The sequence below is a fragment of the Haliotis cracherodii genome, unplaced genomic scaffold (genome assembly GCF_022045235.1).
Source record: "Haliotis cracherodii isolate W230 unplaced genomic scaffold, xgHalCrac1.p SCAF_1, whole genome shotgun sequence".
NCBI classification, from domain to species: Eukaryota; Metazoa; Mollusca; class Gastropoda; order Lepetellida; family Haliotidae; genus Haliotis; species Haliotis cracherodii.
The window spans coordinates 81,850,463-81,875,859 of record NW_027266264.1 but is presented as its reverse complement, the minus strand read 5'-3'; the positions used below and the strand labels follow the sequence as shown (position 1 = coordinate 81,875,859).

Below are 25,397 nucleotides of genomic sequence, written 5' to 3'. Positions count from 1 at the left end.
TGAGCATGGATGCACGCATTTGGGATATGATGACATGCATCAACCAAGTTGGCGAGCCTGACCACCCGATCCTCTTAAGACAAGCATAGTCGCTTTTCACAGCAAGCATGGGTTGCTGAAGATCTATTCTAAACCGGATCTTACGGGTTCATACCCAATAGTATTGATATAAATATTTCACAAAGTATATTCTAACCTGGATCTTCACGGGTCAGTGAATGACTGAGTTAGGATAACACCACCTTAAACAGTATTTCAGTTATACAACAGTGTGTCAGTTTAACATGGGAGGAAATCCAAGGTGATGAAACAGGATAATAATCCAGATTGATTACAGATTCAAACCGATGACCAGCCACAGGGGATATATTCTGGTATCAAAAGGTCGAACAAATAAAATGTTCTCATACTGTCACAGATGAAAACCATATCTCTTAAGGGAATAATCACCAAAAATATGATGACTGCAGATCCTGTTAGGTGAAATGCAGAGAAACCGTTTGTTTCTTGTTTAACACTGCACTAAGCATACATCAGCTATATGACAGCAGCTTGTAAATAACCAAGTCCAGGTCAGAAAATCCAGTGATCGATATTGTCAGCAACGTTTCACGCCATCAGGGTATGATGAAATGCAATCAACCAAGTCTCCGAGCCTGATCACCCCCATGCATTAAGTCACCCCTTACACCCGGCATAGAATAAACCTTTAACCCATACTCCCAGCGATAGAAACTAACAGTTTTAGTCCACTAATCCTTATAATGAAAACATATCGTAAAACCCTTGAAAAGGACAACTTTCTACTTGTCCTTTGGATACCTTAACTATTGGGCAGTTTAGTAAGGATTACAGGACAAGTGCCAACTCCTCATGCTGTACTCCCCTTGGGGTGGTAACTGAACAGTGCTACCATCAACATGTTGTGATGGTGTCAACAAAGAAAAAAATCAACATATGTTCAATAACTTCAATCCACATGCTGGGCAAACCAACCTCATTTTCCAACACATTGTACATAGAGGTTTCTGCAATGGCTTTTGACTCTTCAAACTTGTCTTCCGCAAAACGGAGCTCTTCATCTGTTATGTTGGAACCTAGGCAAGGACAAACATAATCACCATTTTCTTTCCAAAAAAATCAACTGGATTGTGGTCTGGAAAATGAATTGCACAAAACAAAGAACATAAATCATGGCAAACTGTGAAGAAAATACATAAATAAAAATGCTAATATACATATATACATAAACATTGCTTTCCTTTTATAGTATAGAAAGTGTTTCTTGACCAAACAGAACTATACATGTATGAGTATTTGTATTGCTGCTACTTCATGTATTTATCGGATAGTGAAAAGACAAAGTGAAATTAGGTTCCAAGTTGATGACGTCTTGGCACACCATCAGTAGAGACAAAACACCACCACCATACATCACTCACTAGCCAACACAGAAAGCACTGGATGTCCGAGGCACAACCTGATGATGACTGGTGATACTGGATACACAATTATCCTTATTTCTCAACCTGTGGCATACTTTCTTCTTGACTTTATATAGGATTCAACATAGAACTAATTGTGAACAAACAGACACGTTACACTTTTGTAATTTGGGTCAATGTAACGATGTCGCTTGAGCATGTTACTAGTACTACATGTGTTATTACACTGTCTCCTGTTATCACTACATCTTGAGTTTGGCAGAGGGTTGGCATTTAATAGATTCAATGAATTACTAAGATAATAAAATGCAACTTTGCTTTGTTAGATTCTATCAAAAGCTGAGGGTTACTGAAATCAAGATGGTGCTCCTCTACCGATATATATATTCAAGTATTGATATCGTTTTCCAACAAAATGCTGATGTACTTTTTTATTTTAAGTCTTTGAAAAACATTCAGAAGTGAATACACACAAGGAAAAGAATTTATGGATCTCAACTTCTTTGTTGAGTGAGTGAGTGAGTGAGTGAGTGAGTGAGTGAGTAAGTTTGGTTTTACGCCGCTTTTAGCAATATTCCAGCAATATCACAGCGGGGGACACCAGAAATGGGCTTCACACATTGTACCCATGTCGGGATTCGAACCCGGGTCTTCGGCGTGACGAGCGAACGCTTTAACCACTAGGCTACCGACCACCCCTCTTTGTTATGAGGAACACAACGTTTTGGAGTATATGCCCTGATATCACCTGATAAAGGAGTGTTCCTCACTCCTCAGTGTTCACTCCTCAGTGTTCCACATAATAAAGAAGTTGACATCCACAAATCCTCTTCCTTGTATTTTATTTGATTTGATTTAAACATACAGAAGCCATAGTGAACTGAACTTATATCTTACTCTTATGTGGCCAGGTTAATATTAGTTGATGCCTTTGCATGGAACATTACAGCTAATATAAGCAGCCTGTAAGTAACTTGAGTGTTCCACCAGACAAAACAACTGCTGATGGTGTGAACAAACAGTCCACGGTAACAGGACTACAATGACACAATGAGCAGGGTGACATCACCAAATTGTGACAACTGGATCCCCAACTGAGGCAGATTTGGGACTCAATATTCAGTATTATTACTCAGGCCAGACCAATATTTTTCCTTGTCTTAAGTTCCCTCAGAAGAAAAGGCCTGGCCTTAGTATGAATTAGTATGCTATATATATGAAGCAGCATGGCCATGATGATATAGCAGGATATACCACAGGCAGGCCGGCCATCTTGTACAGGTCGATATGAGCATGATATGTCAGGATGAAGGCCACAATCAACACAATCACAAAGCACAGGGGCACCAGATCCACACACTCTGTGTCACAAACACTACACTGGTCTAACACAAGCCTTTAACAGTTACCTCCTGTCATTTAAGCATTTTAACAAAATCAGATATCCATTCCAGACTTCAAAGTTGATAGATTATGATTTGTAAGGCATCGGTTTCTTGTAAAAGTAGAACCCTGAACATTCAAGTCTTGATGTTATTTCAACATTATCTAGAATGAATGCCCATTTCACCCTCCTTTTGAGCCCTAACACCTGTACTTGAAGACATGCTGTCCTCAATGCTTGGCGTATTTTACAACCACAGACCAAAACATTTCTATCAAAATACTTCAAGCATCCTTTTCATCACATATTTAAAGATCAGACTGTAATATCCCCAATGCCTGTGTGCATAGCTTTGGTATCTTATAAAACTATTGTCATAGCCGTAACCTAAACACATACAGAACCACACACCATCGACCAGACATGCATGTGTTACTACAGTGTGGCGGCATGCTGGATGAATGAATGTAACAATGAATGCGTAGAATGAGTAGAATGATGAGTAGAATGATGAGTAGAATGATGAGTAGAATGAATGAATGAATATACTACCTCCAGCTGTCAGGGAGCATGCAAAGAAATAAGTCAAATTAAAATGGAAATAGTGTTTATCTGTCAACCTGTGTTAAAACTAAAACAGTGAATTCAACAGAGTTGACAGTGTGGTGCCGACTGTCTGTCCAACACAGCTTCCAGACCAACAAATCAGACCAAACTACCACACACAACTTACACAATCATAGTTCTCAAGGGGATGAACATGGAAGCCATTCAATATTATTATATTCAGGAAATAACTTGCTTGAAAGAAAACTATCCTTACTCTTATGGCTAAATCAAACCATCTCGGGAATGTTTGTCAGTCAAGAATATCCATTTCTCCTATACTGATGTCATAACAATGTCTACCAGGCAGTGTGAGCATATCACTCTCATTACATTACTGGCTGGCTTGAAGAGGAGTAGATCAGCAAACTTGAATATAAACTGAGACCGTAACCATTATTACCATATGAGTCATGCAAATTGAAATTGAAGAACCTGTGTTTCAACCAATTCCATGAAACTATAATCACACCGTGAAAATCGAAATTGCCCCTCGACCGAATAAAAATATACTTGAACCAAATCATGCATCCACATAAATTGAAGATATTCCATCCCTAAGTGAGATCTCGGGACAGTATATCAGCTACCACACAAGTGGTAAGATAGAAAGGTCAGGAGACTTGGTAAAAGGTCAACGTGGGAAATTATTCATGCACCATTAATAAACCATAGTTTGTAGAAAATATACAGCCATGGCACTGTAGCTCACGCAGTGGCTTGAACGGAACCAATGTGTTCAGCCATGACACTGACATACTACACAAAGGTCAAATCTGGTTTTATCAAAGCCTCGGAAGTAAGGAATTTCAAGTGAAACCAACATCCAATCACAGATGTACATCCATGAAAGCGTACTAAGTGGGAAGGAGAAGAGATAGAGAAACTAATTCTAGCAATTACTATAATTGATCTTTAGATAAGTTGCCAAAGTGGAATTGGATCCTGGGATCTGCCAGGCTAATGACACACCTTAAAAGACAAAACATTTTTCATAAAATAGACAAATGTTGCTTCTTATTTCAATCATGGATGTTTCTGTATGGTAAACCTGGAACAGAATACAACTACTGTAATGTGTGGTAACGTGGTCAGCACCAGTCTTTGGACATATATATGTAAGCAGCCTCCAGTACCTTGTATTATCAGGTATTACACCCAACTTGGAAGCTTATTCCAGAAAGACCATTTTTCTCAGAATCCACAAAGGGGGTGCTTTGTCATTTATGTATAACCAATAACCACACCACATGAAAAAACAGTATATGGATGTGTAATCCACACAAATCTATCTTTCTAAACAATGAATTTAGTTCTCCATCTTTGAACAGACAAGAAGGGAGAGCTTCCACAGTTTGGGAGAAGTTCTGACAGATTATAGGGTGTACCTAAATGCCAAGAGATGACAGTGACAAACGAGCAGGCCTCAATATATGCCCATCAAGACCTTAGGTCCAGGTGAGCTACAAATTAATATTGAAATGTTCTCTCCATACAGTCCTCCTCGATTTTTGTCCCATTGTCAAACTTTGACACAAATGTTTTGTTTATCAACATCATGTTTTCATGTAACAAAGAGAAAAAAAATTATATGGAAAAACTATTGTACAAAAAATGTACAGCAAAACGGAATTTCAAAAAAGAATATAAAGATGATAAAATCTAAATGTCAGGCATGAAAGGAATGTAAGAAAAGATATGCAAATAGTAACTAAATGTCCAAAACAAAACACTAAGCCCTAGCTATCCCAAAACATGGCGGACACTAAGTGTGGAGGAACACGGAGCTTCAAGTGTGCAGTAATACAACCCTAAACCAGACCACAATGCATCATTATCATTCAGGAAGTGAGAGGTTATTACCATGGTCCCGCGAGCCTCCCTTGTTGTCACTTCCTGTGTAAGTAAATCATATGCCATTAAGCAGTCTACCTCACAACTGTGGTAATGCTATACACTGGGTTCATCGAGCACTAGCACAAAACAGCGTTCTGTAATGATCATTGAGTAAAGTAACAATGGTAAAGGAGTAAGAAGGACAAATGTTATGATGTGATCACTCATGTAAATATGTCTAAAGTGAGTACAGGTTGAGTTAAGAACTGCCAATAGCATGCATGCAGTTCAAGGAACAGAAGCAATCCATGCAAGCATATACATCAGAACTTAGGAAACACTTCCAATGGAAGCTCCAACCGCTATCTCCAGTTACATCAAGCCGCTCCGGACAGTGGCAAACCTAGGATTGGATTCACACCAGTGAGTGAAATAGTCAGTCTGGGTGGGTCTTGAGCCACTATTAACAGAATGTCAGTCTCATCACTACATGTCGGCTTAAGTGGAAGCAAAGCTATGCAGGCTTTTCACCATCTGTTGAAACTAAAGATTATGGATTTGGTGCTGACAAACCAAGGATCAAAACTGGAGCAAATCTGGGATTCAAACCCATGGCTAGCACTTCTTGGCAGTGAAAGGACACAACTGTTTTTGACCCCAGCCAGCTATATCTCAGCTATATCTGAATTATATCATCTTTTTACCACCCCAATCCAGCTCAGGGCTGATATCTGCTAAAGGTGCCACATTAGATCTGAGTATTGTTATTGTATTGGTTCCTGTCCAACAGTCATTGACGTGGTAACCAATCTCCATTTGCCCTGTACACCACTCGTGACTTTGTCCTGGAATCGCCTTGAAGGGATATCAATGCAGTGACCACGATCATCTTATATATCTGCCTCCAACAAGTAAAATCCTCTCTGCAAATAATTTAACCATTTTCCGGACTGTTAAGCCCCTAATTCCCCTACAAAAATTGATAGAAGTAATTACATTGACACCTAAAAACAAGGAACCCTCAATCCACAATTCTATATGACCACTGTTGCTATGATACAGATAAAGTAGGAGTAGCAGCACTATGATATATCCATGTTATAGTATAGGAACCAGTGTAGGTACCATATGCACAAGGATAAGTAGGGGAAATATCAAATATGTATCCGATAACGATATGATAATGAAATGTTTAAGCAAGGGAGTTTCAGTTGTGGACCTATGGCTATATCCAACAACTTTAACAACCGTAGCACTAGAACCACTGTGGAATGGAGCCCTTGACCACACCAAGCACCCTTTAGGCATACATGAGTATGGTCAGAAGAGGAAGTACCTTCTTCGGTTGACTTCACTCAGAAATATTCACTGACAGCTAAATAGATTTGTCAAAAGGCTACATACAAATATACTCAGAACCATTCACCAGAACAAGAACCAGTCAAGTGTTAGAGTAAACTGTGGGTGCATATGTTATAGAGGAATCTCAATTGTGCAATGGATACAATCATGCAAAACAAACCATTTTGTGTCATATGTATCCACTAGTAGCATGGTTTCCATGACAATGCCAACTGTACAGACTAATGTTTAGGGACAAGGTGAGCTACCCAACACCTGCTGATGCAAGCCAAACTGACAGGTATATATGTTACGTGAGCGTCATTACATGCCATCGCCAAATGCTCTCCTGTGGAATACGAGAGGTTCCACCTGTCACACAATCTGTTGAGATCATGCACTGTTTACTGTCTAGAGCTATTAGATAACTATAGCCTACAGTGGGAAGCATGGAGAAAAACATGTTAAATGGATAGCATCTCTTCTACTGGTTAAGTTATTATATCACAACCACCTGTTAAATGTTAGTAAGATATGGAATTCTCTTTAGTATTTCGCCATCAACAAATGTTTAAGGATGTCTCCTAATTCAGAATGGGAAAAATGCAGAAAATATTTGATTTCTTCTTAAAGGTCATATGAACTTAAAAGTTTGAATTTGTAGTTTTCGACATGGATAATAACACTTTTTCTTTTATTCAAAATTGTTTGGAAAAGTGTAACGAATGGGGTCTTTTCATGGTATGACTGTTAAAAACTGTAAGAGAAATTCCACCGCTAACCAGCACTAGAAGTTGAAGCAGCAGAGCAGTCAGTGTTGTGAGCTGAGAAGTAAAAATACTTAGCTGTAAACCATGTGTTTGACAGCAACTGTCAGAGTCTTACCTCCTGTAGGGTAGGAACATGTGTCATTAGGGAAGTAGCATGAGCTGGCAGATTGGGAAGGTGGAAATGTGTCATGAGGGAAGTAGCAGGAGGTGGAGGTTTTGGAGAGGAAAAGAGAAAATGGAGGGACATAATAATCAAAAGGGAAATAGCATCAGAAGACTGATTTGGGTTTGACAACATGCGTCATTGTTAAGTAGCATGAGTGAGTGGGTGAGTTCGGTTTAACGCCGCATTGAACAGTATTCCAGTTATATCACAGCGTGTCAGCTTTGTGATGGAGGAAAGCCTGAAGTGATGCAGGTCTTAGACATGTACCACTTTTGTGAATCCCATGGGTGTGGTGCTGACAAACCTAGAAAAATAATCGGGGCGAACAGGGATTCGAACCCAAATTTTTAAGTTCCTGACATAGCGAATAGCGGTGACTTGGCCACCCATGCCCCCTGAAATAAATGATATAAAAGGACATGACAACATGTGTCATTGTGAAGTAACATGAGGTGACAGATCAGGGTATGAAAACTTCTTGGGAAGTCGACAGACTAGGGTCAGACTAAATGTCAGAAGAGGAGCATGACCTTGCTGATTGGGGTTTGATAACATGAGTCATCAGGGAAGTAGCATGACCTTGCTGATTGGGGTTTGACAACATGAGTCATCAGGGAAGTAGCATGAAGTGGGTGATTGGGGTTTGAAAACGTGAGTCATCAGGGAAGTAGCATAACCTTGCTGATTGGGGTTTGAAAACGTGAGTCATCAGGGAAGTAGCATGACGTGGCTGATTGGGGTTTGAAAACGTGAGTCATCAGGGAAGTAGCATGACCTTGCTGATTGGGGTTTGAAAACGTGAGTCATCAGGGAAGTAGCATGACATAAGGAACAGGGAAAATGAAGGATAACATGTGGTTAGGAAAAAGCATGAGGTTGAAAGAAGGTTTGGGTTTGTAGCTTGAAAAGTGTCATCAGGAAGGAAACATGAGGATTAAGGTTGGGGTTTGTCAACCTTGTTGAGAAGCTGAATGACAAGGGATGAATGATACAGAAGTCCAAGAGAAGAACTTACACCAAAGACTGACAGCATGTCAAATAGCTGGAAAATCTGACACTGAATGCACATTATACACACTGAAAAATAGGTTTGGTTCCCAGGCATTGCATCATCATAAAATCTGCTACACATTTCGTGTTTTTTTTTCCATTATAAAAACAACAACAACAGTTATTGGTAAATTTTCTGTGTTTCGAACACCTCAGCAGTGATATGCTGGAATACGAAAAATGACGCGATACAATATAGAACAGTTACCAGAACTTCCCTTGAAATGTACAGTGTTTTACTGCACACCTGTGTTATGAATCATGGCTGTATTTTGAACCATGTTTTGTGTGCTTGTGAAATTTGCAATAAATAAATATGCAGATATTGAAATTAAGGTGTCATTGTCTCGTAAACCATGAACAGTTTTCATAACCAGATAGCGTAATAACATGACCTAACTGCATTCTTCAGAACAGATTAGCTACTTCAAATTGGAAGAAGAGACAAAGTTATCAGGATTTCACTCAACAAGGAATAAACACATTTATCTAGAGTGCCCTATTCCAAGGATGATAGTACACAAACTGTTTACTTGATAACATACTAGTTTGGCAAAACGAAGAAGAAAAAGAAAGGGCAATCGCCTGTCCACACTATATTAAAAAACAACAACACTGCCTGAGAACCCATTATAAAATATTTTTTAAGCCACACAGATGATGATGTATATATATGATACACGTCTCTATGATTATCTCTGAAATGAAGAGAAATGCCCAATAGGTGTGGTGGAAATACAATCTGTCACTGCCTTCCTTTCAAGATACCCTGTATCATTATCAAAGTAAAAAGAAAGGATGAATATAAAACAAAGAAAATGTATTACTCAAAGTGTTAACACTCATAATACAAATAATTATGATAAACTGTAATTTTGAAGTCTTACAAGGATTCATTCAGCATTGAACAGAAAACAAATTTCACTCCACCAAACCAATGAATTCAAGGCAAACAGAAAACAGATGTGAAAGGAATATATCAAATATGATGACGAAAATAAATAAGGAAAATAAATAAGAATACATCATATGATGACTAAACAAAGATATATTAATGAAATATTTGATTATGGCATGGGGGATATATAATTTTTAACTGGTTTGTATTAAATGTAAGAGAGAGGGTTTTCACACATGTAATATAGATTAATGCAATAGTCGCTGATACAAAACAAGCCAACAACACAGCAGACCAAGTTACATTTACAATTAGTGTCCGTTACAGACAAACCATCATCACGAGGGATCTGATGCATGAGGTAGATGCGTGTAAGCATTGTGCATCAGTGTGACAGCAGGTGCACAGGTGTGGCGCCACCTACGTCATCTTGCCACACATCTACATCACATACGCACCTTTCTCTTTCTTCCTGCGTTTACAATCAAAGTCCAACCGTCTCCCAGATAACTTCTTTCGATGGTGCTGCAAGTAAATACAATTGAAAAACAGTCACCAAAACAGAATAACACACAAGGCTGATATGTGTGTCCATATAGAACAGGACACTAGGCTAAAACAAAGCTGAACAAAGAAAAGCATTATTTCAGTCATGGAATACAATGAAAAATGTACAATTATTAACTCATATCTTACAATAAGGAATGATGAAGCAGATGTATTCACCCTTTCAAGAGTCCAAAGGGAGACAACTATAAAATACTAGGAGTTACCTCCCTTGTATCACAGCACATTGTCTCAACAATGCTATCTTTGACTCATAATTTAATAAATTTGCATTTCTTTAAAAATAATTCAATAATAATTGAACACATATAAGAAGAAATATGACAAAATATTCTACACAATCTGATCCTGCAACCCATAACCTGAAAATATAGTTAAAATTATTAACAAAACCATCAGGCAGAAACATTAAAGTCGGGGTAAAATGATGTGAACAGACAAGTTCCAGCTGGTACAGACACATTGTTAAAGGGCAGATTGTGTACATCATAACTCTTTGTCAATGCAGATGATCAAAGCCTTTTTTAACACATTATTTGACATGAAAGACGTGGTGTATACATGTGCCTGACTAATACTGACGTTGACTTCCTTGAGGTCCTTTGTCTGCAGCAGTGCCAGGGGTTCCAGGAAATTCTGTTTGACATTGTCCTCCAAGTTGTACTTGATCTCTGCAAGGTGCTTGTACGTCTCTCCCGCTTCCTGGAGGCACGATCCTGCAACAGAATAAGTCCTTCAGTGAGCGAGGAAGATGGGGTTCAACAATAGTAGACTTTTTATAACATGAAGTTTGTAACCCAAAAATTACACAGGATGTTTGCATCTGTGGTGGAACCCACAAGCATGGGATGATATGCACAGATCAAGGATCATAATCAGGGTGAATCTGGGACTCAAACTCACAATCAGTAAATTGCACAAAGGCATGCACAGCAATCATGATAGAGTAGGCCACTGGGCCACCCATTCCAGTGCTCCCCACCTCCCATACACACCAAGTCAGGAGGCAGGGGTTATGGATGGATGGATGGATGGATGGATGGATGGATCATACATGGCAGCTAATGTGTTACTATTCACTTATGATACTCGACATGAGGACATTAGAAAATAATCTTGTTACATCTGATATAAATGGAATATTTCATAATTAACAGTGTGTGAAGCCCATTTCTGGTGTCCCCCGCCATGATATTGCTGGACTGTTGCTAAAAGCAGCGTAAAACCATGCTCACCCACTCACTCATAATTAACAGAAACTTGTGTTTGTGTTTGTCAATAGCGAATTACTAAAGAATTATGTAGTTTCTTGCTCATATATGTCTTATTAAGGCCACAACAACAAATATGTTGGTTTTACCAATTTCCAGGTCAACATTCTAAGTGAGTGAGTGAGTTTGGTTTTACGCAACTTTTAGCAATATTCCAGCAATATCACAGCGGGGTACACCAGAAATGGGCTTCAGGCATTGTACCCATGTCGGGAATCGAACCCGTGTCTTCGGCGTGATGAGCGAACACTTTAACCACTAGGCTACCCAACCGCCTCTGTCAACATTCTAAGATGGAAGAGACAAAATAACATAACTTAAGGTATACCGGTATGTGAGGTTAATTAAAGGTAAACGTTGAAAGAAAAATATGAACACAGTTATGTACAAATATACAGTTTCAACACAGCATCCTAAGAAATTATTTTACATTTGCAAACTTTAGAGTCAGTGCATCTGTAACACATCACAACAAATAGAAATAAAGTACTATTTGTTTCATAACTATAAAAGTCTCCCAAAAACTAAACATGTACATCTTGATTGAGGCAAAATAAACAGAATTCTTTGTGATATGGAGTCCTTCTATATGAAAGCACTTCTAGAGAATGAACAAGCTGACAGTGTTCCTCTTGCTGTATTTACCCTGTTGTTCTCACTGCTGACCCAACCAATCTGTTAGCGATGCTTCCCCCCATGTTGACACAACAAACATCTTATTACACAAATCTGTTTAACATCAACAGATACTTCCACATTCCACAAGAATATTTCTTAAAAAATTACTGTCCCCCCCCCCCCCCCCGCCCACCCCCTTTATATGTGACAATGAATTAGAAAACATTTAAGACATGTGGGTGTGTAGGAACTTCGACAGATGGCGCTGCACAATCAGTGGAGAACTTGTGCGGGCAGTGTTTGTGTGCTGGTCCAGGTTTCATCTTTGTAATAGTGACAAAACATTGACTGTTTATCTCGGATCTGGCTCTGTTTGCATCGCGCAGCAGATCCTCAACAAAACCAGTTGTGTGGACGCTACTGTTGAAGCAAAATTCACAATATTACAAGAATGAAGAAAGAATTTCTAATTTCCCACAAATAAGACCACAGACCTGTGCCTTTGTCTTGCAGTTAGCAGTTGGCAGATACAAAGTGTCTGGAGAAAACTCCTCAAATAGCCTCACTCTATCAAGCAAGCAGGAAAATATTTCACCAGACACAAGGATAGGTAAAAGGGAATACCTAAAATGATCAAATAGTTATTTTATTTAGAAACACAAACTAACCTTAACACAGCTTTCAGTCAACATTTATGGCGTAATACATTGCACATAGCTATCTACAAAAACTCAGGTTTTTTATGGCATATCCAATAAAGCTGTCAAGGCAGACATAGAAAGCCTGGTTAGGCTACAAAATGAGCTTGCAGTTGAAGACTTGTTTTGTCTTGTTGATGACATAGGTGAGTTTCCAAGATCACAGAATTTATTATGGGAAATATTCAATGAAACAAAAACGCAGCTACCAGTGTTGAGTCATCAGCACTGAATTCAATGTAATCCTGGAAGTTTGTACAAGCGTATTTATGACCACAGCAATATACACCGGGTGTCGTTGCAATAGTAAGTACCAGGTAATATCAGTTTGTACAACAGTCTCGAAACTTACTCTACTACTGTTTCAAGCATGGTCTGGAAATGCTGATAGAGATGAAAGAGCAGTTTTGCATTATCCTGGCCAGCCTAATGTTTGGGATATTCTGTTGGAAAATGTTTTATTTTATGACCAGCTGGTTTAATTTAAGATAATTTCGACTACCAAATGCAATGCCACATGTCATTAGTTGTGAAATCACGTGTTCACAATGGCTGGCCTATACTTCCCACAGGATTATCTTGTTTCCTTGAGAGCAATGAACACATGTGTTGAAAATAAAATCCATATCACATAGGACTGGTTTCTTTCTCACATAGGACTGGTTTCTTTCTCACATAGGACCGGTTTCTTCATCACAGATGACCGGTTTCTTCATCATACAGGACTAGTTTCTTCCTCACATAGGACTGGTTTCTTCCTCACATAGGACTGGTTTCTTCATCACACAGGACCGGTTTCTTCATCACACAGGACTAGTTTCTTCATCACATAGGACCGTTTTCATCATCACACAGGACTCGTTTCTTCATCACATAGGACGGGCTTCTTCATAACACAGGACTGGTTTCTTCATCACATAGGACTGGTTTCTTCATCACATAGGACTGGTTTCTTCATCACATAGGACTGGTTTCTTCATCACATAGGACCGGTTTCTTCCCTGTATTTGCATGGTGTCACCTTGATGGAGCATTGTCTTATTGTTATTAATATTTAGTCAGCTGACAATCATGTTGAGATTACCCTTTGTGTTAAACTTGATAGCTTACACTTTTAACTGCCTTATCTAGGATAATAGTCATATAGGTTATACCGAATAATATTGATATTAATATTTCACAAAGTATGAGCAAATGTAACCCATAAGATTGGTTTAGAATAGATCTTCAGCAGCCTATACTTGCTGTTAAAGTGACCATGCTTGTTGTAAGAGACGACTAACAGGATCAGGTGGTCAGCCTGGCTGACGTGGTTGATGCATGTCATCATATCCCAATTGTGTGGATCGTTGCTCATGATATCAGTCACTGGAGTGTCTGGTCCACACTCCATTATTTACGACCGCTGTCATATAGCTGGAATATTGCTGAGTGTGGTGTTAAACAACAAACAATGAGCAAATGTTTGAGTGAGTGAACTACTGGCACGGTTGATGCCTCTTTGACCAGCTTTTCAGCTATATCATGGCATGATGCAAGTCTTCTATGTTTAGACCTGTAAACACGGCAATGTTGCTGATAGACCTAGAAATATAACCTGGGCTAATCCAGGCCTCAGGGAACCCAAGGTACATTCTGATGGTAAACCGATCTAGAGTGACCCCTTCAGAACAACAAATGATCATCACAATCATGTTGAGCAGAAGACTGGCAAACTCAACATAACATCTTATTCTCCTACACCTCAAAGTCTCTTCATGGATCTTACATAACATGTTGTAGAGGAATTGACCTCTTGATATTGATGACCTTGACCTGTGAGCTGCCCATTGTCTGCCTTGGATACGTCTCCTTGTGACACAAATAGAAAGGAAATCGGTCCATCCTTGACACTTATATCACCAGGGCATTTTCAAACAATTTCTCTATAGAGGAGGAAGCATAACTTACCACTGGTAAGTTACCACTTTAATATACTGGGCTCAAGAGAACCCCCACTTTTTTTCATATTACTATAATGACAGATTAACAAAAGTAATATAAAAGAAATGGGTCTTTTTTAACTTCTTCAAGTAGCATATGCTATTTCAATTAGGCAAATAACACCAAAATACTAATAGAAGCCATGATAGATTAAACATAGTTCACTTCTTTTGAGTAGTATATGTTATAGCAATTCTACTAATAACACCAAACACAAAATGTAGGCCACAATTTCAACGTGTAAATAATCCCTTAATCTCGACATATCAGGCCCATAGCTTCAACTACCTTGGGAACTGAGTGTAATTGAGGATCCTATAGTAAGTAAATTCATCAGTAATTTCTGCTGTCAAAACAAAGGTCAATACAACCTAGTTAACAAGGTTGTTTTTATTCAATGCATCAATTAACATTACTGTATGTCAATGTAAATAACAATGTTGACACTTACAGTTTGTCATATGCATGTGACAATTATCAATAACTAAAGATAATGATAGGACTAAACCGAAATGTCACATACAACTAAAGATTCACATAGACAAATAAGAAGTACAGAAGAAGGCACAAGACATAAAGCTAAGACTAGAGATGTAGTCTTGCCAAATCCTTTTCCTCAACTACTCTTGGCTAATATTCAGTACTAAAAAACATCATAATCAACAAGGCTGTGCTGCACAATATAAACACATAACACTTGGTTAAAATTACACCATACAGCAGTAGAAACTAACAGTTCAGTCCACTGGTCCTTATTATGCTAACTGATAGCAAAACTCTTAATAATGGCAAATGTCCACTAGTCCTTATGATACCTTAACTATTGGGCAATTTGGCAAGGACTACAGGACTAGTGCCAGTTTCTATCCCTGCCATACAGAATGCTGACTTAAACTTGTAAGGAGAAATAATTCATAATTGATAAGTATTCCCTATCTAGATGCCGACTGAAGTGTCTGTGTGCCTGCCTGCCTGCTCAGTGCGGCCTTAGTTCATGCCGCGATGACAGTATCACATAATGCGAGGTCATGCTTCCTTTTCAGGTTGGTTTGTGAGCACACAATAGGTCATACAGCTGACATGTAGTCCACAGGACTTCCTCGACCCGTGAAGATCCAGGGTAGCATAGGTCATACAGCTGACATGTAGTCCACAGGACTTCCTCCAGACCCGTGAAGATCCAGGGTAGAATAGGTAATACAGCTGACATGTAGTCCACAGGACATCCTCCAGACCCGTGAAGATACGAGGTAGAATAGGTCATACAGCTGACATGTAGTCCACAGGACTTCCTCCAGACCCGTGAAGATACGGGGTCGAATAGGTCATACAGCTGACATGTAGTCCACAGGACATCCTCCAGACCCGTGAAGATACGGGGTAGAATAGGTCATACAGCTGACATGTAGTCCACAGGACTTCCTCCAGACCCGTGAAGATCCAGGGTAGAATAGGTCATACTGCTGACATGTAGTCCACAGGACTTCCTCCAGACCCGTGAAGATATGGGGTAGAATAGGTCATACAGCTGACATGTAGTCCACAGGACTTCCTCCAGACCCATGAAGATCCGGGGTAGAATAGGTCTTCAGCAACCCATGCTTGCCATAAAAGGTGACTATGCTTGTGGTAAGATGCGACTAACAGGATTGGGTGGGCAGGCTCGCTGACCTGCTTGATGCATGTTATCATATTCTAATTGCTTGGATCGATGCTCATGATATCAATCACAGGATTATCTGGTCCAGACTCAATTATTTACAGACTGCCATCAGATAGCTGGCATATTGCTGAGTGCTTTGTTAAACAATAACCAAACAAACTTCCTGATCAACTTATAGCGGATGTCTTGATAACAGAATTGTATTTAAACATAAAAAACAGTTGTTTGTAAATACTAGTTTAAATAAAAACAGTGTATGTGTTTTAGTCCTGACATTCAGCATACCATACCCTGGAGAGATCCCAATGCTGGCATGAGTGAGTGAGTGAGTGAGTGAGTGAGAGAGTTGGGTTTAATGCCGCTTTTAACAATATTCCAGTTATATCATGGCGTGTCAGCTCAATGTGGGAGGGAAGACCGAAGTGATGCAGGTCTTAGATGCTAACCACTTCGGTGAAACCCACGAGCACAGGTATGGTGCTGACAAACCTAGAAACATAATCAGGGCAAACCGGGATTCGAACCCACAATCATAGGTTTCTGGCATGCCCAAGGGACGCAACTCTGCACAGCGAATCACGGCGCCTTAGACGACTGGTCCAACCAATGCTGGTATGAAGAGAGCTCAGGGCCATTTTTCCCATTGAACATAGACCCATTTCACAAAGGGACCATAGCACTACAACTATCATAAGTCAATCTCATGCCTAAGGCCTCTTCGTGTAATCCACCCAAGGGCCATCTCAATAGTATATAGGTCAATCTCCAAAGTAAATTTTTGCACTCAACTGGCCAATAACACATTCCTATTGTGTGTTCTACTTTTAGATAAACCTCAGGGGTCAACTATCTTTATCTGGCTAATGAAAGGGCTCATCACATGATGATCCTACTTATCACCCAGGGCACGACATCAGCTGGCCAATGGCTTCATCTTCATTAATACAATATCTATCACATCTCAACAGCTTCATAACTTTAATTACAATTAGTGACTGGTTAACTATAAGCTGTCAAATTACTCTAATTTCCATTTTCCCTTCTACCATATGTGTAACAAGCATCTACACACAAAAACATTTTTAACCATTTTGACCAAAAAAGAAGGTTGTTTTACACTGTAACAGGCTCAAGATCAGCGTCACTAACGAGCTTGATGTGGTGACTAATTATAGCCAGGAAACCTTCTCTTACGGCCAGAGGAAGTCTAATTTTTCAAGTGGTCACGTTTTCTGATAGTTGCACATGTACCAACCATTTCACATGCTTCTACACCTCATACATCTTGAAACTGAAACTCAATCACACAGAAATATTAGTTCCTCTATGTGTGCAGAGCAATATGATGTCCTGTCGCTTATAAGTATCACTTCTCCAACGGTGGTATTTCCTATATCCTGGGTCATCCTCTTTGCTATCACCCAATGCTTCCCTACAGGAATATCTGCTGTAGTTACACCTAAGCTCTCATCTCATCAAGGCTGGTCGTCACTGTTAGACAGAAGATCCGTTTTCATTGATTACTTTCCATAGGAATGCTTTGATTCCCGAAAGGTCATGAAAATAAGCTGTGTTACTGAAATACATGCCTTGACACCTGGCAAGGCCATAACATCAGAACAATATCCATATTGTTCATTTAAGAATTGAATTCAATATGTGCACATCGGTTTTAACGTATACACTTCCATAAATGCAAAAACTTATCACAGTCAATTCTTATCAATGAAGACACAACAATAGTGCAGACTTTGCTGGAGACAAAATTTCATGTCATCAGGATATTTTCATGATTTTAACAAATCTAAATAGGACATTCTTCTATACCATCACCTCAAGTGAAAAATATGTTAAATAAAAATCAATGTGCCAGAAAATGAAATGGTCTGAAACCCTGATAACTTCTTGGCTGCACAATCATTAACACACAAATATCTAGACAACAATTCAAAATCAGTGACACAGTTCAGCACAATAATGCATTCCCCCAATTCTATTGTAAGTCAATCAGGTAACAGTAGTCAAGCATGGCCTATTTTTTTGTTCATGAAAAAACAATTGGTGAAACAATCAAATGCTACTGAATCACTTGCAATTGATTTATTTAGTATTCAATTACCCTTGGGACATATTTGAAACAATACAAGACATAACAAGCTGTCAACAAGGGCTTCAAGTCTCAGACTGCAACACAGAGTAGAGGTAAAAATATAATCCTAGTTTTCAGTTCACAAACAAAATCCTCATAAACTCTGACTTAGCTAATGAGCCAAACAAACATCAAGTCATGTTGGCGGGTTAGTGGAGTGGCAAATACATCATATTTGTCTGGTTGATCCTGAGTAATTATTTAGTTATCAACACCATAAATATCGCTAAGACAAGGCTTGGACAGGTGCTGTAGGCCTGTATGCTGAGATACAGCTACAGATGACACTGAGTCCCCACCCTCAGTGACGGCCTCTGCGACCCCCCCCCCCCCCCCCCCGCCAGGTATGTGGGGTCCAGTGACAGTGGGTGTGTGGCTGTGTCAACACATGGACAAAGCTGATGCAAATATACACCAGGTGGTCTCCCCTGGATGGATGCCATTGTTTAGTTTCTCCCAATCTAAGGGCAAGCACCTGTCCTGCTGTCTACATGGATCTATGTATGCTGGAAGGAGTACAGCCAGCAGTGCAAGCAGTGACAAACTACCAAACCACTGTGTGCCGCTTTCATAAGTTCAGGACTATTAATGTGATGGTGTATATAATTACATGAAGCAGGAAATTATCGTGATCATGTTTGCTAATATTTAGTACCTGAAACTGTTTTGTATTAGTTTGTCATTGGTAATGTGTTTGACACAAACAGGGAATAGACAAGAATAACTACAAGGAAAATAGAGTTCAAAAGAGGGCTATTAAATAGCCACATGTTAAATTTAAGGAAAGAATTGTTCAATGCAGTTAAAGGGGAAGTAGTGAGTGAGTGAGTTGGGATTAAGATATATGCCGGCATGTCAGCTTAATGTGGTAGGAAAGCCCGAAGTGAGACAGGTCTCAGACGTTTACCACTTCGGTGAAACCTACGAGCTCGGGTATGGTGCTGACAAACCTAGAACCATAATCGGGACGAACTGGGATTCGAACCCACAATCATAGGCTTGTGGCATGCCCAAGGGACACAAATCGCAGCGACTTTGACGACTGGGCCACCCGTGCCCCCTACAGCGAAAGTAGCTGCCGAATATGACCAGTTAGGTGAGGTGAGGCAAGGTGAAATAGGGGTTACCCTCTTTCAAGAATACTACACTCATACTGATAAATGTGCATGCAAGCATGTGTGTGGCTGCTTGTACTAGCTGGGACTAATGTTTGTTTTATAGTGCTAGCCCACTGAGATATCATGCCTCAGTTCAGCTTGGATATACCACTTCGACACATTACTGACTCCAAGCCAGCCAGACCTTTTTTATATCATAATGATTTCTGGTCAGACGCTCTATCCAGTCTACAACGGAGGCAGTGAAAAGGTTGGATTGAACCTTACTTAAACAAAAACCTTGCCCAAGTGACCAGCTGTGTGTTTGACAGCCATTGAGAGCCTTGTAGCATGTGTTGCAGCTATCACAGCCAGGGAGGTGTGATTTACTCCCCCAGGCTGTAGGTATGGCCATGAGTACAGGAATCAATACACTCTGTAGTCCCACACACTCAGTGAGTTGCACACATGGCTGATGATCACTGGCCAACCTCCACATGGACATGAACCAGGCCAGCAGATGGGACAGGATCGTTCATCAGTCCTTCACACGTAATGTGTCAGTTCAAGGTCGTCATAACTTATACCCCCAGGACAAAACAGAAGTGTACTCTCCATGATACAAGTCTCTATATCAATGAACTCATTTCTTAGACATACTTGAAAAGGTTTGAAATATGAGCTTAAAGATACAAATTAATCTTCTAAATAAGTTCGGTACTTATTGGAAACGATGTCTAAAAATACCGGATCTAAGATATGAAAATAAATCAATGTTTTTGTATCCACGAAATCTATAATGTGAATAAGATATGGGGCAAATAGCAAGTCTACACATGAATATTTCACAGTGAGTCAAACATAACAAACAACATGGCGATAGAATGAAGGTCCATGGAGAAGCAGCTTGGTTGAACTAGCTGTTTCCTTTGGTTAACAATGAAATAAGTCTACCGTATTCGACGTAATAAATAATAAGACTATTAAGAGTCTGCAGAAAGCAGTTTTAATCATAAAATGAAGTAAAGTGAATACTGTATTAAACTGTAGTCAGCAACATCACAGCCATATCCGGCAGCCTACACTAAGTCATAAATTGTACCAAAGTGAGAAATCAAACTCGGTGAACTGTCATGAAAAGCAAATAACCACTGGGCTACCAACCCCTCCTTACTGTGTCACATATTCAATGGGATGGGTGTTCCAGCACTCGAGTTGGAGTGAGTGAGTATGGTTTTAAGCAACTTTTAGCAATAAGGGACACCAGGCATAGGCTTCACACATTGTACCCATTTTGGGAATCATACCCAGGCCCTTGGCGTGACAAGAGAACACTTTAACTGCTAGGCTACCCCCACCGCCCCCATCCGTGTTGGAGTGAACTGGCTCAATGATCTGAAGTGTAATACCATCATGTCCCCTCTCAACACAAGATAACGTCAATATATCCTTGTGTTCAAATTGGCCATATCTTAGGCTGGACTAAACTTGCAGTGAACTAATTATTCATGACATTACTGATCATAAATAATAAATGAGATGACTGTATCTGGAATGCAATCAACCCTGTAACCCAGTACCTGCACACTGATCCTGGCAAGAATGTCATGCTCTTCCAAGGAATGATAATGCATTGAGTTACATCTAACAGTCAACGGAAAACGAATCCTGCAAAATCATATCAAAAGCAAATCAGAAAAACATTTTTGTCATGTAAAAAATCATAACCAAATAACGATCTATTCCCATCACCACATTACAGTCTGGGCAAAGGGGATATTATGCACTCTGGGCTTAAATACTTCTGAATCTGACAACACATAAAATATGTCAAATATAAAAGTTTGTCATAATTGTCTACATGAGTCAGAGGCATTAATCATCAATCATAATGTGCTAAATTGCCAATTTAAATTGTGGCATGAGGCAATAAAAGTCATGCTGCTGCCGACCACCAAGTGACGTTACAGCACATGTTATAAGTGCTTGGAGATGTGATACATGTCGCATAGCACAACATGGCAGCTGTTGATGACAATGGTCCTAATGTGCCTCAACATGTCACAATGAATATTCATGTTGGAGACAGCTTCCCTATACCACTGTGCTACTGAAGTTCGTTTTTAAAATACAAATAATTTTACAAATTCATAAATATTGCATGCATTGAAACAAAATGATTCCCCACATTCAGTGTTCTGACGGACATTAATCACTATTGTTGAAGTCTGATATTTTGATAGAGTTGGAATACTAAATTATTTGAGTTATCTGTTCAAAATCAATATTCAAAACATTGGATTGCTATGAAACGTATGGTAGACTAGTTGGCCTTCTTTTCTTGCTCTGCATTTCATTTGATTAAGAATTATGCTTTAAGTTTTGACATGACTGTATATCGTTGTAAATCTTGTCAATCCTGCAAATTCTTATAAATAACCTTTGCCAAAAACATGCACAGATTCTAACAACTCAGCATGAGCAAAATACAGTAAACTACGTTCATAACGAACACGCTTGTAGCGAACTGCGGATATAGCGAAATGAGTTTTGATCCCGTCCATTTGCTGTATTTATGCTTATAACGAACTACGGTTATAACGAACTAAAATTAGTGGTAGTTAACTGTATCACAATGCATATTCGGTAAAAGACGAAGCACATGGTCGAAGTGTCAGGGATGGTTTCTAAGTTCTTGTACATTATTTCTTGTATACAGATGACGCCAAAGAAAACGTAACTATTGATTCTTCAGTACTCGAAATGAAAAACTAGACTCCAAACAAATCTCAATTATCAATGTCGTTATTTGACACACAATGTAAAAATGTGAGCTTCTTTGAAATGGTCCCATCAAGATGCATTCCATATATGAATTGACCAATGAAAACCAACCTCAAACAGTCGGTAAGTGACTGTCAAGACCAGTATGGAAGTGTGACGATAGCACCTCATATATGAAAGCTTTTACCTTGTTTAAAAATTAGCAGCTTTTATTTTGCAACCTATAAATAATATAAAGAACTTTGGATGACTTAGTCATAATGCTAACATACAAACAAAAATGGTTGTCTGCATGTATCTGAACTTAGATTTCATTGTGAATTTGCTTGCGGGAGGTTATGAATATATGTTTGCAGGCAAATATGAGTAATCAGTACGATAATGATCTATGACAAAATAGTTCCATAATTTTAACTTCATTTGTTTCTCCACTATGGGTATGTAATAATGAATATATACATGTATCAATGACAAGAAATCTCAAAGGGTTGCAACAACAATGAATAACATAAAATAAACTCAGGCAGATGAAACAAGCAACTAGTCAACTGCAGGAACTTGATAGTCATTTCAGCCTTATTATCAGCTATATCTACCCACTAACTCCCACTCCACAGCTGTTAGTTCATTCTGACCCAGTGATCATCCCTTCTTGCACCATTCATTATTAACAGTATTACGTATCACGATGACCGTTGGTGCTGGGACTACTTCTATATATGACACTCAAAAATGGTTTGGGCTCAATGAGGGTTCACTCCAGGAACTTTCTCAAATAGGCCCTTTATGTGAAAATTTCAAATATTCCAGAGGCCCGCCCATACAGCATAATGCTAAAAAATGAAATTGTATTTGAAAATGTGGGCCTTTTTCCTAATTTAGGGGCTAAAAGCACAAGGCCCCACCCTAGAATTATCCCTGCACTGTGACACAATCAACCAGGTCACAACTGAGAGTTTATTTTCACCCTGTCAACATCCTTCCAAGAAGGATTCATTCTTAGGAGGCATTCTTGCCACATTACTTCCATTTTAGTCCCTCTAACATGATGCCAATACCTCTAAATATCCGGGATAGAATACCGTAGTAGGTCTTTAGCAACCCATGCTTGCCATAACAGGTGACTATGCTTTACATAAGCGGCAACTATCGGGATCGAGTGGTCAGACTCGCTGACTTGGTTTATGCATGTAATCCTATCTCAATGGCGTGGATCGATGCTCATGATTTCAATCACTGGACTGTCTGGTCCAGACTCCATTATTTACAGACCACCGTCATATAGCTGGAATATTGCTGAGTGCGGCGTTCAACATCATTCAAGCAAACATGATGTCAACCTACACATACATCGGCATGTATCTACTTTCTCCATGGGTAGTGTTCACAACAAGGTTCTTTATTACAGCACACACCTTGCAGACCAACAACTTAGTTCTAAAATAGGTCTCTCATGTCACATTTGATGACTGTAAGTTATTCCCTGGGATGGGTATTGTGTGTTTGGTGGTGTGGGATCCCATGCTTGGAGGACTACTTACCAAAGGTACTGTCATCTCCAAGATCCTTGCCATGTTTGATCATGTGTTCTCCCAGAATTCCCTCTGGTTGTGGATACGGAGCCACCTTACCCTGGCCCCGGACTTTTGATATTGCATTCATTGTGGATAATTTTGCTCTTGATGCTGAAAAAAAGAAGAAAACAATGGTTCTAGTGCTGCAACAACTGATAAAATATTGGTCAATCAATCCACATGAAATCGCAAAACCTTTGGTGATGTCAAAACATGAGTAAGAGTGAATGTTATTTTATGGCAAAGTCAACAACTCAGCTTTTCAGTGGCCTGTAAATAATCTAGTCTGGGCCAGGCAAACTGGTGGTTGGTAGCCGTATAGCGGCCTGTAAATAATCCAGTCCGGGCCAGGCAAACTGGTGGTTGGTAGCCGTATAGCGGCCTGTAAATAATCCAGTCCGGGCCAGGCAAACTGGTGGTTGGTAGCCGTATAGCGGCCTGTAAATAATCCAGTCTGGGCCAGGCAAACTGGTGGTTGGTAGCCGTATAGCGGCCTGTAAATAATCCAGTCTGGGCCAGGCAAACTGGTGGTTGGTAGCCGTATAGCGGCCTGTAAATAATCCAGTCCGGGCCAGGCAAACTGGTGGTTGGTAGCCATATAGCGGCCTGTAAATAATCCAGTTCGGGCTAGGCAAACTGGTGGTTGGTAGTGGTATAGCGGCCTGTAAATAATCCAGTCTGGGTCGAGCAAACTGGTGGTTGGTAGCCGTATAGCGGCCTGTAAATAATCCAGTCCGGGCCAGGCAAACTGGTGGTTGGTAGCCGTATAGCGGCCTGTAAATAATCCAGTCTGGGCCAGGCAAACTGGTGGTTGGTAGCCATATAGCGGCCTGTAAATAATCCAGTCCGGGCTAGGCAAACTGGTGGTTGGTAGCCGTATAGCGGCCTGTAAATAATCCAGTCCGGGCCAGGCAAACTGGTGGTTGGTAGTCATATAGCGGCCTGTAAATAATCCAGTCCGGGCTAGGCAAACTGGTGGTTGGTAGCCGTATAGCGGCCTGTAAATAATCCAGTCTGGGCCAGGCAAACTGGTGGTTGGTAGCCGTATAGCGGCCTGTAAATAATCCAGTCCGGGCCAGGCTAACTGGTGGTTGGTAGCCATATAGCGGCCTGTAAATAATCCAGGCTGGGCTAGGCAAACTGGTGGTTGGTAGCCATATAGCGGCCTGTAAATAATCCAGTCCGGGCTAGGCAAACTGGTGGTTGGTAGCCGTATAGCGGCCTGTAAATAATCAGGTCTGGGCCAGGCAAACTGGTGGTTGGTAGCCGTATAGCGGCCTGTAAATAATCCAGTCTGGGCCAGGCAAACTGGTGGTTGGTAGCCATATAGCGGCCTGTAAATAATCCAGTCCGGGCTAGGCAAACTGGTGGTTGGTAGCCGTATAGCGGCCTGTAAATAATCCGGTCCGGGCCAGGCAAACTGGTGGTTGGTAGCACTATAGCGGCCTGTAAATAATCCAGTCCGGGCTAGGCAAACTGGTGGTTGGTAGTGGTATA

The 25,397-nt window shown here is 40.0% G+C and overlaps 1 protein-coding gene across 4 annotated transcripts in view; it reads right to left on the bottom strand.

The window, feature by feature from the left end:
* LOC139445663 (endophilin-A3-like) overlaps nucleotides 1-25,397 on the bottom strand; it is a 53,806-nt gene that overhangs the window by 9,568 nt on the left and 18,841 nt on the right. For 2 of the 4 annotated variants that reach the window (XM_071226965.1, XM_071227040.1), the window contains exons 4-8: nucleotides 23,868-24,011; nucleotides 10,646-10,779; nucleotides 9,954-10,021; nucleotides 5,299-5,333; nucleotides 997-1,097 (exon numbers count right to left, since the gene is read on the bottom strand). In XM_071226965.1, coding sequence (XP_071083066.1) covers nucleotides 997-1,097; nucleotides 5,299-5,333; nucleotides 9,954-10,021; nucleotides 10,646-10,779; nucleotides 23,868-24,011 — 482 coding nt within the window. The remainder of the gene's footprint in view (nucleotides 1-996; nucleotides 1,098-5,298; nucleotides 5,334-9,953; nucleotides 10,022-10,645; nucleotides 10,780-23,867; nucleotides 24,012-25,397) is intronic. The other 2 variants (XM_071226892.1, XM_071227111.1) reach the window with 2 other exon arrangements.